Source organism: Erpetoichthys calabaricus, chromosome 2 (assembly GCF_900747795.2).
Source record: "Erpetoichthys calabaricus chromosome 2, fErpCal1.3, whole genome shotgun sequence".
In the NCBI taxonomy this organism is placed as follows: Eukaryota; Metazoa; Chordata; class Cladistia; order Polypteriformes; family Polypteridae; genus Erpetoichthys; species Erpetoichthys calabaricus.
Genome location: NC_041395.2, coordinates 219,949,894 through 219,966,156, shown reverse-complemented (window position 1 = coordinate 219,966,156; position 16,263 = coordinate 219,949,894). Strand labels below are relative to the sequence as shown.

Genomic DNA, 16,263 nt, shown 5'->3' with positions numbered 1-16,263 from the left:
GAGTTGTACAGGATATGTACAAAGGAAGTGTGACATGTTGAGGTCTGCGGTAGGAGTGACGGATGCATTCAAGTTGGAGGTGGGATTACATCAGAGATCGGCTCTGAGCCCTTTCTTATTTGCAATGGTGATGGACAGGTTGACAGACAAGATTAGACAGGAGTCTCCGTGGACTATGATGTTTGATGATGACATTGTGATCCGTAGCGATAGTAGGGAGCAGGTTGAGGAGACCCTGGAGAGGTGGAGATATGCTCTAGAGAGGAGAGGAATGAAGGTCAGTAGGAACAAGACAGAATACGTGTGTGTAAATGAGAGGGAGGTCAGTGGAATGGTGAGGATGAAGGGAGTAGAGTTGGCGAAGGTGTATGAGTTTAAATACTTGGGATCAACAGTACAGAGTAATGGGGATTGTGAAAGAGAGGTGAAAAAGAGAGTGCAGGCAGGGTGGAATGGGTGGAGAAGAGTGTCAAGAGTAATTTGTGACAGACAGATATCAGCAAGAGTGACAGGGAAGGTCTACAGGACGGTAGAGAGACCAGCTATGTTATATGGGTTGGAGATGGTGACACTGGCCAGAAAGCAGGAGACAGAGCTGGAGGTGGCAGAGTTAAAGATGCTAAGATTTGCACTGGGTGTGACGAGGATGGATAGGATTAGAAATAAGTACATTAGAGGGTCAGCTCACGTTGGACGGTTGGGAAACAAAGTCAGAGAGTTGAGATTGCGTTGGTTTAGATATGTGCAGAGGAGAGATGCTGGGTATATTGGGAAAAGGATGCTAAGGATAGAGCTGCCAAGGAAGAGGAAAAGAGGAAGGCCTAAGCGAAGGTTTATGGATGTGGTGAGAGAGGACATGCAGGTGATGGGTGTAACAGAACAAGATGCAGAGGACAGAAATATATGGAAAAAGATGATCCACTGTGGCAACCCCTAACAGGAGCAGCAGAAAGAAGAAGAAGAAGTTCTAATGTTTCTGTGTCTGATCCCATTAAGCATATAGTTACATTTTCTTGACCAATGTTTTAAAGTAAGTAAGTGTAGCCAATGATTAAGTGTTACTAGGTTCTAAAGGATGTGTAAGAGTGGTATTTGGAAATTGGGGAATCTTCAGGTGAGTACTAATGTTGGTGGTCTACTGTATAAGATGAAGACAGCTGTTCTCACCGGAATAGTTTTCAGAGAGCAGTGTGCACAGGTCCATCTCTTTAGCAGACTGCCGTGGACAGCCCCAGCTCCTGAACTCCAGTGTGCGCTTGTCATCTGGGAAGAGTGGTTCACATGATGACCAGGGGGTAGTGTGCAGCTCTAAATTCCTTGTCAGAGATCCCCATCGAACCATGAGTATCCTGAAATCCCAGACAAGGTCTGAAAAAAAGTGCAGAATACTTTAAAACAAACTGAGCAGCGAAGATAGCAACTGTAACTATATGTTATTAAGCATGTCCTTTATGTCACATGAAACAGAAGTTTACTTTATCTTTCACAACACAAAACAACAGGGATTACATTATTTAAATCAGGAGTGTTTAGATCCTGTAGGTCTGCAGTGCACCAGCCACATTCTTAATTAGTAACCAATTACCGCTGATAATGTAACATACTTCTTAGGCCTTAAATTTGACTTACTTTTTTAAGATTCAAACCTTTGTTTAATTTTCCTATTAGCCAGCAGCCAAACAATAAGGAGATGCAAAGTGGGACAACAAATGACGCCAGCTAGCAGAATGGTCTTAAACTCAGTTCCTGGAGGGCCACCATTTTCGCTCCACACAATTTCTTAAATAGTAGCTGATTTTTGCAGTTAATTCAGTGGCATGTTGGTGCTCTCATTCTGCCACACTAGAAAAGTTTTCAAAGTGCTGATCATCATTCTTCTGAGAGCACCACAAAAATATTTTACTGTCCTTAACAGAACAATATTTTTTGGATCTGTAGTTTGTTCTTTTTAAATACATTTTAAGGAGCATATATTTTGCAATGAACATATAGATGGAAGTGGGATCAACTTAGTTGGTTATTTATTGGTTCATTTTGCATCTCATTTGGCTGCTGATTAACAAAAAAAAAAAACATCCTGCAGCTCTCCAGAATCTGATTTTGACATCTATGATCTACATCAGGGGTTCTCAACGTTGGTCCTGGGGACCCCCTGTGGCTGTGGGTTTTTGTTCCAACCAGCTTCTGTTTTTAATTGGAATCCTGAGCTAATTAAGTGAACTGTTATTGCCCAGATTCTGTGTTTTGGGAACAATATAGCAACATAGCAAAAAAATAAAACATAAAAAAATAACTAAGCACTTATATGGGAATAATGTATTTTTTTTCTTTTTAACAATATTTTAATCTTCTATTTTTCTGGGTGTTCTAATTGTTTAATTAATCCATTATTTACTAATTAGTGGGTCTGACACTAAAGTAGTTGCAGCCTTTCATGATTCAGTGTCATTTGCTCCACTCGTTTTTAATTGTCATTATTAACATACAACGAAGGGAGCAAACTGCACAGAGAAAGGGCAAAATATAATGAAATCAACAAAAGTGAGTTGGGCATTTAAATCTTTAGCAAAAGCAGAAATACTTCTAAATGTCTTATAATAAATGTAAAAATCATGCTGCTGTACTTTCTTAATGTAGAATAAGAGAAGAGAAAAAAAATACCAGCTAATTAATTGAGATCAGTGTTAACATTTGTCACTGATTATGAATCTGGTTGAAGCAAAAACCTGAAGCCACAGTGGGCCCCCAGGACCGACTTTGAGAACCCCTGCTCTACATGAAGGGAGGTCACATAAATTTTAGGTTTAAAACGAATTGTGTATTATGCTTAACATAGAGTGAGAAATGAGAACAGAGGAAGCACAACGTTTTCAAAACACACAAAGGACTTTCCAAATATTACTATCCAACTGAACTTATCTAGTATAGAATGAAGCCAGGAGGTCCCTGTCTGACAGCTAGCAGACAACCTCAAACACTCACTTCACATTTTCTGTTTTTTAATATTTTTTGGCCTATGCTAACACATTTGAGGTCTGCCAACTCATGTTACGGCGCTGACTGTTAAGCCCCTGTAAAGCCCACATGGGGTTACTTCTTGGTAGGGGAGACAATTTCATGGACGTTGAAGGGAGCATGTTCCATAAATGTTTTTTGAAAGTTTGGCATTTGTCTTCCTACTTTTGAAAATGACTTAAACAAATATTACAAATATATTAAATACTGGGCGGCACGGTGGCGCAGTGGGTAGCGCTGCTGCCTCGCAGTTGGGAGACCTGGGGACCTGGGTTCGCTTCCCGGGTCCTCCCTGCGTGGAGTTTGCATGTTCTCCCCGTGTCTGCATGGGTTTCCTCCGGGCGCTCCGGTTTCCTCCCACAGTCCAAAGACATGCTGGTTAGGTGGATTGGTGATTCTAAATTGGTCCTAGTGTGTGTTTGTATGTGTCCTGCGGTGGGTTGGCACCCTGCCCGGGATTGGTTCCTACCCTGTGTTGGCTGGGATTGGCTCCAGCAGACCCCCGTGACCCTGTGTTTGGATTCAGCGGGTTGGAAAATGGATGGATGGATATTCAACACTTTTGAAAATACTACAAAATATTCTCTGATGACTAAGATGTTGCACTTCACTCAAGATAAATAAAAATATACTGCATCCATGGCCATTTCCCTTCTTACACATCGCAATATGTGCTCCCAAGGTCATATTCTTCAGAAATGTTCACCCACGTTCTTTTATAAATGCAACGGGTAGCCCTCTCCAGCCCTTATTCATCAGTGTTATGATGTGCCATATTGAAGTGAAATAAAGTCAAATTCTGACCTTCAAAAATCCTCATTGAGATTTTCACTAAAATGTAGAACCACCTAAAAATATGAAATTTCAAAGACCTGTTTTCTTTTTAAAGGGGCAGGCACTCATCAGAGGTTCCAACTGCACCCCTTTGTAATGGTTGACAGGATTCCACTTCATCATTATTATAGAAAAATGTAAGAATTTACCTGGCTGTTAATCATCCATGGCTGCTGTCTCACTTTGATGTTATCAGGGTATTTACTCCTAAGATAACCTTAACTTTAAACAAATTTAACAGTTTTGTTTAACAGTTGCATAGTGATTAATAATACTAACATGCAAAAAATAATAAAAGAATAGATAAAAAATAAAATAAAAAAATTCATTTAGTAGTAAGGCAGTACAGGATAGTAATTTAGACGTCTTGCTTTCTAGTTATACTGTATACATTGTGGCAGATGGCCAGGACCATTACCCAGCCGGGACACCTTGTTAATAGAAGGACCAGGGGAGAGAACAGACACAGTGCATTATCCCCCCCAGAGTGCTAGATGGCAGTCCCCCTTTGGGTTGCAACAGTGCCACAGGTTCTAACAGTGCTCCATGGGAGTTGGAATTTGGCACAGCCCAGTTGGGTTCCATTGGTGAAGCCAATGGGTGTTGCAGGGGCTGCAGAGCCCTACTACATTGTGTTTCCGCTTCACCCGGAAGTATTTCCGGATCATGCTTCCGGGTGCGAGCATAAAAGGAGCCCGCTGCCACTCTAGGAGCCAGAGTCGGGAGGTGGAGGACAAAAGATGCTGGAGAAGGAGTTGAAGCAGAAAAGAGAAAGAGAGAGAGAAAAAGGGAGAAGAGGAAAAAAGAGAAAGTGCTGTTTATTTGACTGTGCTTGCTGTACTGTGCGCTGGTGCTGGTGGGAAATTAAAGGAAAGAGTTTCCCACACCTCACTAAAAGCCTGTGTTATGCTGGACATGTGCCTGGTATCTGTCTGTGTTGGGTTTGGGGAGCTGGTGCGTCCCCTGGTGGCCACAAGATCTTTATTTTATGCTTTTATTTGGAATTATGGGTGCCATAGTGGTAAAACAGTTAACAAAGACCCAGATTTAAACCTCTAAAGATGCTCATGTTATGCTAATTAGAACCTCTAAATAGGCCCTATAAGAGTAAGTGTGAGTGTGTGTGTTTTTTGTGCACTGCAACGAACTAATGTCCTGTTCAGTACAATGCTTGTGCTCTAGGCTTTGGCACCCCATGATTCATTGAAGGAATAAGCAGGTTAGTAAAATGGATGATTGAATGGATTTAAAATTAAATAAGTTTGTTTTCACTTCAGTGCTAATTTTTATTTTGGCTGTATTGAACAATGTAAAAAAAATACATTATTTGATGTTTAATACAATTACAAAGTAAGAAGTTGAGGGCTGAATACATTTTCTTGGCATTATACCATCGGGACTCCAATTATGTTAAATGAACGTGACAGTTTGATCTAACGTTTTTACAACTGAATTGAGAAGCTTGAGAACAAAGTATTTTGGTGTTTCTCAATTCATCATCATATAAGACATATTGTTGCAGATTTTTATTCACATTGTATCATCATCTACTGTACCTCTCTTCCTCTGAATTCTTTGAAGCCAGGTCCTTGCTGTACCCCATAACACAAGTGCTCCTTGCTGTCCATCACTTTGTTCCACTGTCAGAACCACTTTCTGCACAGACTGCCCCTTATAATTGTATGTCATCTCTGAAAATACAATTTAAAGTTAAGCACTGTATGTCACACAGACCACAAGGAATGTCTATGGCACACTTTAATTCAGCAATCATCATGGGTGAAATGTCACAAAAGTGTAACCAAATCCTAAAGGTAAGAAGGAAGAAGTTGAATAAAGACCAGAAGTATAAAGAGTCCTTTCCAATATTTGGTCTCACTGGAGAGCTTCTGAGGGGTGGTAGCCTCTTGTTATGTATCATCTCTGATGTGTATCCAATAGGTGAGTATTATGGATGATTAAGTAAAAGCTTTCAATCACTATCTAGGTATAAATGGACATATGAACTGATACATTGCCTAGAATTATACACTTTTAGAGAGTCCTTGTACCCCGCTACCAAACAAACAATATATGTTTTCTTCCCATCAGGTACGATTAGAGAAACATGGAAGCAGAATAGTCTGACTCTGCAGTAATTAATGAGATTCAGGAAGTGTAATACATCTGAGGTCCTTTGAAGACAGTATAGCCTGTGTAATTTAGCACTAATCACTCATGCTGAGTGTTTCCATCACCTCTGGTGGGTTATAGATGGCCACTTATAATTAGTATGTAGAAAAGTGACCGGAAGAAGAAGAAGGACAGACAGAAAGAGAGCTGAGCAAATAATGGGAGTAGGTAAAGAAAACATTCAAACTGGTTAGGCAGCTGAAAGCAAGTCTAACAGGAATGATAGGAGCTATTGGTCTATATATCATTGTTAGCAAATACCAAACTCTGAGGAGTTCCATTTGCAGCAATTTTGTTGAAGTCACACATATGTTCATGAACTTCACGTAACTCCACAAAATGCATTGAAGTCAAGGAGGGACTGAACTAGTTTTGAGTAGCTGATAATGGTGCAGTGGTCTTTTTGGTGTCTTTGATGGTTAGGGTAACTTTTTCCAATTATGCTGGAGACTGATTAGTGTGAGCAAAAATGTGAATTGAGCTAAGCACTGCACTGCTGTGTCTCAAACAATAAAAGATGCTGTTGAAACGAAAGCCAAAAACAAATATCTACAACTCAGCAATAAGTAAAAAATGTATATTGTCACAGACCTGTAACTTCTTCTGTAAGAGGCTCCTCTGTCCTCCATTCGTTACCTGTATTAATGGCACCTGTTTGAACTCGTTATCAATATAAAAGACACCTGTCCACAACCTCAAACAGTCACACTCCAAACTCCACTATGGCCAAGACCAAAGAGCTGTCAAAGGACACCAGAAACAAAATTGTAGACCTGCACCAGGCTGGGAAGACTGAATCTGCAATAGGTAAGCAGCTTGGTGTGAAGAAATCAACTGTGGGAGCAATTATTAGAAAATGGAAGACATACAAGACCACTGATAATCTCCCTTGATCTGGAGCTCCACGCAAGATCTCACCCCGTGGGGTCAAAATGATCACAAGAACGGTGAGCAAAAATCCCAGAACCACACGGGGGGGTCCTAGTGAATGACCTGCAGAGAGCTGGGACCAAAGTAACAAAGGCTACCATCAGTAACACACTACGCCGCCAGGGACTCAAATCCTGCAGTGCCAGACGTGTCCCCCTGCTTAAGCCAGTACATGTGCAGGCCCGTCTGAAGTTTGCTAGAGAGCATTTGGATGATCCAGAAGAGGATTGGGACAATGTCATATGGTCAGATGAAACCAAAATAGAACTTTCTGGTAAAAACTCTACTCGTCGTGTTTGGAGGAGAAAGAATGCTGAGTTGCATCCAAAGAACACCATACCTACTGTAAAGCATGGGGGTGGAAACATCATGCTTTGGGGCTGTTTTTCTGCAAAGGGACCAGGAAGACTGATCCATGTAAAGGAAAGAATGAATGGGGCCATGTATCGTCAGATTTTGAGTGAAAACCTCCTTCCATCAGCAAGGGCATTGAAGATGAAACGTGGCTGGGTCTTTCAGCATGACAATGATCCCAAACACACCGCCTGGGTAATGAAGGAGTGGCTTCGTAAGAAGCATTTCAAGGTCCTGGAGTTTCCTAGCCAGTCTCCAGATCTCAACCCCATAGAAAATCTCTGGAGGGAGTTGAAAGTCCGTGTTGCCCAGCGACAGCCCCAAAACATCACTGCTCTAGAGGAGATCTGCATGGAGGAATGGGCCAAAATACCAGCAACAGTGTGTGAAAACCTTGTGAAGACTTACAGAAAACGTTTTGACCTCTGTCATTGCCAACAAAGGGTATATAACAAAGTATTGAGATGAACTTTTGTTACTGACCAAATACTTTTTTTCCACCATAATTTGCAAATAAATTCTTCAAAAATCAGACAATGTGATTTTCTGGATTTTTTTTTTCTCATTTTGTCTCTCATAGTTGAGGTATACCTGTGATGAAAATTACAGGCCTCTCTCATCTTTTTAAGTGGGAGAACTTGCACAATTGGTGGCTGACTAAATACTTCTTTGCCCCACTGATATATGACACAATAATTATCTAACTACATCTTCCAGAATACTGAATTCCAGCATACTGCACTATAATTAGCTGAATCCCCCTGCACACTTGGTACTGTACCTGTAAGCACAGAGCTGTGAATGACTCTGAGAAGAGCATGAACTAGTGTGTCCTGTTGCAGCTTCCCCAGCCTGGCATGTTGTATGGTGTCTGGTGTTTGTGGGATCCTTGAAGGAATGGAGAGAAGGTGCTTGTACTTCTTATTTGCATAGTTCTGCAGCTCTGTTAGCATGGTGCTTTCTATAAAATCTGGGACTGCCAGTACAAGAAGGTGACAGAATTATTTAGACAGCAACATTGAGGAGGGCAAAACAAAACGTAACAGCATGAGAAACAACCAACAGATAGATTGGCTTACGTTGCTGGGGATGAACAGTAGAGACATGGCCCAAGTTGAGAAGCTTGCTCACTGGTTTAGACTGCAGGACTACCTCATCTCTCCATCGATCCTCTTGCACAGTCAGATCTACATTTGCAACATTTCTTGTTAATATAAATTATGTAAAAGATTTTAACTACTCTTTCACCCTACCAAGAAATAACCAGTACTAAGATCTTTAGAAAGAATAACAGCTGTGAGGGCACACATTCAAGAAACCTGGCAGGAAACAATGGAAAAAAAAAAATCACTCTTACACATTTTTCTGAATACTACTCATAAGAACTTTTATGCAGTGTAAAACAATCTGGCATATGAAAACCCTTAGTTAGATTAAAGTCAGCAGAAGAGTTTCAATAGCAGTAAAATGTAATGAACAGGAAACGTGGGGACTGAGATAGTCAAGTAAACAGGTAGTTTATTTTTAACCCAAAAGGAAGACTGTGTCTTAATCTTGTCACGTCAGCAAGTTTCATCCACCTTTTGACAGAGAACTACTTCCGACTTACCACTTATCGACTGGATTAAGAATCATCTATCCATATATGGAATGGAAGTGTCCACCTATTAAATTACACCTGCTCTGTCCAGTCCAAAATCAAAATGCAAGCAAATTTTTAATGAGGAGCTGTTCAGCCCAACATCACCAGTCAATTCCTGTTCACCAAATATGATTAAAGTGATGTCTGGAGATCTGAAGGTCCCCAGGGTGCTGTTTTCAGTTATACTACGAAATCCAAGCATGTCATTAGAGATTCCTGTGTGAAAAAATATTTTCAAACACGTGCAAAATGTATACTTAAACTGGTTTCTACATGTGCCCTCATGTGCTTGTTGAAGAAAAAAAAAATTAAAGTGGAAACAAACATCAGCTCCTTTTTAGGAGCTATTTTGTTTCTAATTTAATTACTTTAGTTAGTAACATACATATTTGCAAATGAGTTCATCCATGTCTTACCTGTACAGATGCCATTCACCTCTGCTTAGCTGTAAACAATTTTCCTTGTGCAGATATTCTATTATTCTCACACTCTTAATTAAAGCCAGACTTGGACAGGTTTCAGAATTTTGAAAATTTGAGATGATGTGTGTAGCATCTCAGAAATCTAAAACACTATTTATAAAATCTCTTTAGGAAATAAGTTACTGTTATTTTCACTTTACACAATCTAGATATATTATATATAATTAGCTGTGTAAGCCCGTGATGTTAAAAGCCCGGGGTCCTAGAAACTATTGAAATCGTCAGAAAAAAATAATTGAAATGTAGAGATGTCAGGTAATTGAAAGGAACTACTCTGGGTGTCTCTATCCTAGGAGGTTTTATTTTGTCGACCTGCTTGCCTCGCTTATGTATTAGCGGCGGGAGGAAAAGTAAAAGGGATACCATTTTGGCAATGTGCTTGTCACACTTCTGTAATAGCTGATAAGTGAGTGACTCTTCGGATGTTTCATTTTGCTGACGTGCTGGCCTCACTTGTGTATCCTTGGAGGTAGAACCCTTAGCCCGACTCCACCTCTCACTTCCGGGCCAGACAGCCACACACACTTCCAATGTAGGCATTTATATATAAGACTAGGGGGCTTGACCCCTGCTCGCTTCGCTCGCCAACCCCCCGACCTGCACTACGCACTGTTGGTGAGCGAAACCCCCCGGCCTGCGCTATGCGCCAGCCACTTGCATCTCTGCCGCTCGCATATGTGGATTTCACTTTCACCAAACAACAAATCTTTTAATTCTCGCAGATATGCCTCTTCATTGGAAAGAAACACTACTTTTCCCTGATGGCAACATGAATTAGGTGATCTACAAGTCTCTGACTTAAAGTTTAAAACAAAGTTTAAATATTCAATCTCTTTTCACTGTTCCATTAATTCACTGAGTAATAATTTCCGTTTGTTTGCCCTAATGTGATCTTTACCATCATTTTTTTGAGACTTACGAATTTTAGTACTTTCATTATCTCTAACCTGCTCTGCATGTGTATCACGCCAATGTTTTTGAATTCTTTACAACGTTCTACTTTGTCATCTACTCTTTGTCTTTTATTTCCACCCCAGGGCATGTTTAAATCTCCTGGCACACAGTCTCATCTCACGGGACTTGAAAGTTTCTCTCTGAAAAAGTCACGTCTCGTCCCAGGCTAAAAAGTTTTGTCTCGTCCCAGGATTTTTTTATATAAGGGAGATAATATAATAAAATGAATAAATGCCAATCATGTTAAAAAAGCAGGTCTTGGTGTCATCTGAAATTTAGCTAATTGTGAAATGTTGCCAAAGGCCAAGATGGCACCAGGATGACAAGTACAGGTTTAAGGCCTATCAGCAACCAAGTTTAGAGTTGCACCCTAGTGGCCTGTGGGGTTTTTCTATTTTTGTGTGCCAGAGAGGAAAGACGGAATCTACCAAATGGTGTTTTGCCCTGTAGGTGCTCTATGTACATCAAAATAAATATTCAAAGGGTACCACAGACAGAGAAATTCATGATGGGGGACTACTAGGAAATTACTGAAGGTCATCCAGAACAATGGTAGGCAGCAAAGGTCCTTGGAGGGAAAATCAAGAGTCCCTACCTACTTTGGAGAGTAGGTAGCCCAGTAAATACCAAGGATGTTTGACTCTGCAAATAAGAATGGGAGACCATAGAGAACTGACAGAAGAACAGCAATGCTCCTCCAGGTAGCAGTATAGAGAAGTATATTCTTAAAGTTGATGATTTTCATGTATTCAAAGAGAATAATAAACATGTATGAAAAGAAGCAGTATACTGTATCCTAAGGCATGCTATTATAGTAAGGGTTAAATCACAAAAAAACCTGCGCCTGCATATTTTATTATTTTTCTCTTTGTGGCTGCAAATCAATATCTTGCTGCTAAGTTTAAAACTTCAGTCGAGGACACCGCATACTTTGAGAGAGCTAAACAGAACATTGTTGTAAGAAATGCAGCTACTGAGACTTTAACCATGAGAGAAAGCCAAATAGGCCACTTGCTTTCACATGCAGTGGCTAGGCCTCTGCCTCCCTGTCTGCCTGCTTGGACACTAAAATGAGGTGATGATAAGCTAAGGAAAGTGTGTTCTATAAGAAACAGCGCCAATGTCTTAGAGATGCAGCAGCCTAGACCTTTAGCCTTGAGGGATATTTGTGCAACAAGAAACTATTCATTTGAGCGGCCCAGTATCTTATGTGTGGGTCCTCCTGATACTGAATTGCTGGTGGGAACTGATCGATAAAGACACCTGTTTGAAGAGGTCTCAGACACCTACACAGGGTATGAATTAATGATGGCAGTTTCGGTCAAGTGATGGACATTAGGTGATGATGGAAAGAACAAGAAGGAGGAGAGTACTTTACATAAGTGATAAGAATTGTAATAAATGTAAGCTCGCTAAATTTGCTAATTTCTCAGTTCATCTGAACTGGAACTATGTGTGCAACACATAATAAAGCTTGATTCTGCTGCCTGTCCTGAGACTCCAAGTTCCTTCTTTGGGGTAGAGGGTGTCCATGCATACCTGCTTCTACAGCAGCAGGAACCTTTTCCTACTCATCAAAATAGAGAAGACTGTGCTTGGACCCTTAAATGATAAGTGGCACAACAAGCTAGAGGCCCAAGAGATTCACAAGATGTCATTGGAAAATTATCCCCTCATGAAGTCTGTTTCTGATTGTTTGGTCAGAGACATTCACACCAGTGGCCTGCTGGAGTTCATTGTGCAGGGCTCTGGTAGTGCTCATCCTGTTCCTCCTTGCCCAAAGGAGTAGATACCGATCCTGCTGATGGGTTAAGGACCTTCTACAGCCCTGTCCAGCTCTCCTAGAGTAACTGCCTGTCTCCTGGAATCTCCTCCATGCCCTTGCAGACTGTGCTGGGAGACACAGCAAACCTTCTGACAATGGCACGTATTGATGTGCCATTCTGGAGAGGTTGGACTACCTGTGCAACCTCTGTAGGGTCCAGGTATCACCTTATGCTACCAGTAGTGACACTGACCGTAGCCAAATGCAAAACTAGTGAAAAAACAGTCAGAAATGATGAGGAGGGAAAAATGTCAGTGGCCTCCACTTGTTAAACCATTCCTGTTTTGGGGGTGTCTCATTGTTGCCCCTCTAGTGCACCTGTTGTTAATTTAATTAACACCAAAGCAGCTGAAACTGATTAACAAGCCCCTCGGCTACTTAACTGACCAGATCAATATCCCAGAAGTTTCATCGACTTGATGCTATACTCTGATTAATAAGTGTTCCTTCAATTTTTTGAGCAGTATACATCAGTGAATCTTCAGTAGATGGACATTGGGTGTAAACATTCTAAAAAACTTGAGCTTTTTTGCAGTCCTTGGTAAAGGTGAAAATTTTGTGCCCAAGTTACAAAGTCTTGTAGGCAATCGTTACACATATATTAAAAGGAAGAGTGACTCCCCCTTGGTGTTTCAAGCACAGTGTTTTATAAATACTTAATCAAAGAACTGGGAGTGGGGGAGCTTGATGTTGTATTGAGTCTGATTGTTTGTACAGCTTAGTCTATGATGGCTAACAAAATGCCACCCACTTTCTGTATTTGGTGACCGCTTAATTCACTTATATGGTAAAGGCGGCCCTGGATGTAAATGCTTACTGGTCATAAGGTTAAAAGTAAGTAAGTAAATTTAAACTTTACCTGTGTGGCACCTGGCTGGGATTCCTACCCAGCCGGGATGCCCGGGGAGACAGGAGGAGGGCTCATGTCTTCTCCAGACCATGAGGGGGCGACCGCCCTGGTTGTATTGGGGGCCACAGGTACAGGGCTTAGAAGCTCAACCCTGTAGGGGCCCATGGTCACCACCAGGGGGCGTCCCCGTGCCTGATGGACCCTGGACTCCAGCACTTCCGACACACCAGGAAGTGCTGGGGTGAAGAAGAGAGGGAACACCCGGAGTGCTTCTGGGGAGACAGCCGGCACTTCCGCCACAATGGGGCGTGTCAGGTGGAAGATTGCTGGTGCACACCTGAAGCACATCCGGGTATGGATAAAAGGGGCTGCCTCCCTTCATTCGGGGCTGGAGTCGGGTGGAAGCAGGACAAGGTCGGAGAAAGAGAGAAGGAGGCGGTCCGAAGAAGGCAGAGTGTGGTTGGCCTGGACTTTGGGGGAGATTGGGGTTTGTGTGGCACTTAAAGACTTTGTAAATAATAGTTGTGTAAATAAACGTGTGGTGGTGCTTAAAAACATGTCTGCCCGTCTGTGTCCCGGGCTCGTTCCACACCTGTTTAAAAACAACTATCACAAAATTTTAAATAATAGGAGACTTATAAAGAATGTGATATACAAAGTGTTAAAAGTAATTCAGAAAAGGTTCAGTACTTTAATACTTCAAGCTAAAATCTAAGGGCAAGAACCTAGGCTTGGCAAGGTATTTAAAACAGTATTGGTAAAATTAAGAAACACCATTGATGGAAATACCTTAAGAGCAAGTAGATCAGCTTAAACTACTATTTGCAAGATAATGTAAACAGCAATGGTTAAATTCTTGAGGGCATTTAAATGGAGGGCACGTCACTAACAATCACTGCTAGCCTAGTAGAAAAGGTCTTCTCTGTCATTACAATGTTCAGATCATCTGAACCAGGCCTTATAGAAGGTGGTATGGTCCCTGAGAGCTTTGAGCATGTGTTTAGACAGCTGCAATCCTTTCTGGTAACGCACAGATTCAGCGGGTTGGAAAATGGATGGATGGATGGATGTTTTCTGTTCCTTAGTTGAGTTTGTTATGATTATGTTTATGATAATTGGAACAAAACCTACAGAGAGATGCACAACATCTCATTAATTCTTAATTGAAAAAAGAAACATTAATGGTCTCCAATAGTCAATTGCACCAATTTTAGAAGGAGCACAAAGCAACAATAATTGGGCACCATAACTGATAAATTCCTTTGAGACTCAGAATTTCAGGATCGACAATAAGGTTCATTCTGTACTATATGGTGTGTTTTCATCTTCTCTATCCAGAGCCAGGAAGTGTCCAAAAAATAATCATGATGCTGATGCTAAAATCTGAGGAATTCTATTCCAAAGTGTTGTACGGCAAAGCGGACATTGCCATTTTGCTAATGTCATAGTGGCACACAAGACCTGTTAAGACAACAGATTTAACCGGGATGCAGAACTTCAGCTGCACTGCACATGCATTCCAGCTTGAACACTAAAGTGAATGGCTGAACCGCAGCTCTACTAACACTTCAGACAGCTCTGTACTTCATCTGATAACAAAGATGTAAGTCAGAGTTGAGCTGACACCTCTGCAGAGACTTCTTCAGATGAAATGGCATTCAAAAGGACTTCCATTTTAGGCTTGTAACCACAATCTGAACTCTGACTGGATGTGATGGTCAAGTAACTCGCCTATAAGCAGGATTTGTAACTGGAAGGGACCTTTTTCCAATAACCAGGGGACACCTTCCTTTAAAACTAGCTGCATTCATTTCTTCTGTCTCTTTTGGGGAGTTAAAAACCAACTATCTGCTTTCTTTGAGGAGCTGAAAGGTGATGCTTGTTCTCTTTTGGGGTCCTGAAAATCTTTGGGGTAAGAAGCTACCCATTCCCTACAGAGCCAAAACCTCACAGACTTCTTTTGGCCTTGGAGCTGGACACCTCAAACTAGCTCTAAGATCCATATTATAAATAACGCTCTGTGCCAGTGGCTGAGCTTGGTTTGAGAAGTCTGAGAAGCAGCATTACTTAAAAAGAGGAACTTCAGGGCCTACACTCTTGTGCCACAAGAATAACACAGAGACACAGAAAAGAGTGAGTTGAGGAAGGCAGCATCACAGCACAACACGGGCAAAAACCTTGCAAATGTACTCCAGTGCAAGAAGACTTCTCCATTAACTTGAACTCCACACAGCATCAGACATCATCCTTAAAGGCTTAGTAGCATAAAAACAGTTTATTTCTAAATGAATTTGAACTCTAAATGGCCTGTAAACCGCCAGTTTCTTCTGTATTATACTGTATTTGTCTGTCTTGACTGTCATGTATACTGTTTTCTATATTGATATATATGCAGCCATAATATTTCTATAACTAGGGGGCTCTGCCCCCTGCTCGCTTCGCTCGCCAACCCCTGGCGTTGGGGCATGACAAAGAGTGAGATGTATGAATTAGATATAGAATAGTGTGCAGGTTTTGATGATGCCTTTATAAATACAAAATAGAGTGTTTGGCATAGAGTAATGTTTTATTGGAATATTTCTCTGTATACAACATTAGTAGTAAAGATGGTGTCTTGTCTTTGAATGAGTCTTCCTTGGCATGGATCATTTTTAATTTTAACTTTATTGTGAGATGAACGTCGAACACATGAGAAGGCAAAATAAAGTTGTGCATGTCCAAAAACGGGTTCAGAGAGGTAGATGCCAACCTTGTCCATGGTTTGTTCTTGTGATTTTTTGCTGGTCATGGCAAATGCAGGTTTAATGGGGAACTGTCGGTGTTTCAATGTAAAAGGTAATTCTAGGTCAGAACTCGTAAGGTCAATTCCAAGAATGAGAACAGTATTGTTAGCATGTGAATCTGAAAGAACTGTTGCTTGAATAACATTGCGTGTCATGGTGTTGACGACTAACCGTGTGCCATTGCATAAACCCTGTTTAGTGTTAAGGTTTCTTAATAGCATGATTATTGTTCCGTTTTTAAGGGTAAGGTTGTGTTGTGGTCATCCATCCGGGTTAATAGTGTTCAAATATTCTAATGGGAAATTCAGATGTTCATTGTCGTCATCAGAGTCAACTTTGTCAGAGCTTAGAAAGAGCCGTGTCTCTCCAGGAAGTAATGAAATGACCTGGTTAATAATGTGATTAACATTAATATTTTTTGG

General features: G+C 41.1%; 2 protein-coding genes across 2 annotated transcripts in view; both read right to left on the bottom strand.

Moving 5' to 3' along the window:
* sncga (synuclein, gamma a) overlaps positions 1-16,263 on the bottom strand; it is a 405,959-nt gene that overhangs the window by 162,095 nt on the left and 227,601 nt on the right. The gene's annotated exons all lie outside the window — the stretch shown is intronic.
* Positions 1-16,263, bottom strand: part of shld2 (shieldin complex subunit 2) — a 78,841-nt gene that overhangs the window by 10,658 nt on the left and 51,920 nt on the right. Inside the window, exons 3-6 of the mRNA XM_051922638.1 lie at positions 8,385-8,492; positions 8,087-8,281; positions 5,406-5,540; positions 1,168-1,368 (exon numbers count right to left, since the gene is read on the bottom strand). Of these exons, the coding sequence (XP_051778598.1) occupies positions 1,168-1,368; positions 5,406-5,540; positions 8,087-8,281; positions 8,385-8,492 (639 nt within the window). The remainder of the gene's footprint in view (positions 1-1,167; positions 1,369-5,405; positions 5,541-8,086; positions 8,282-8,384; positions 8,493-16,263) is intronic.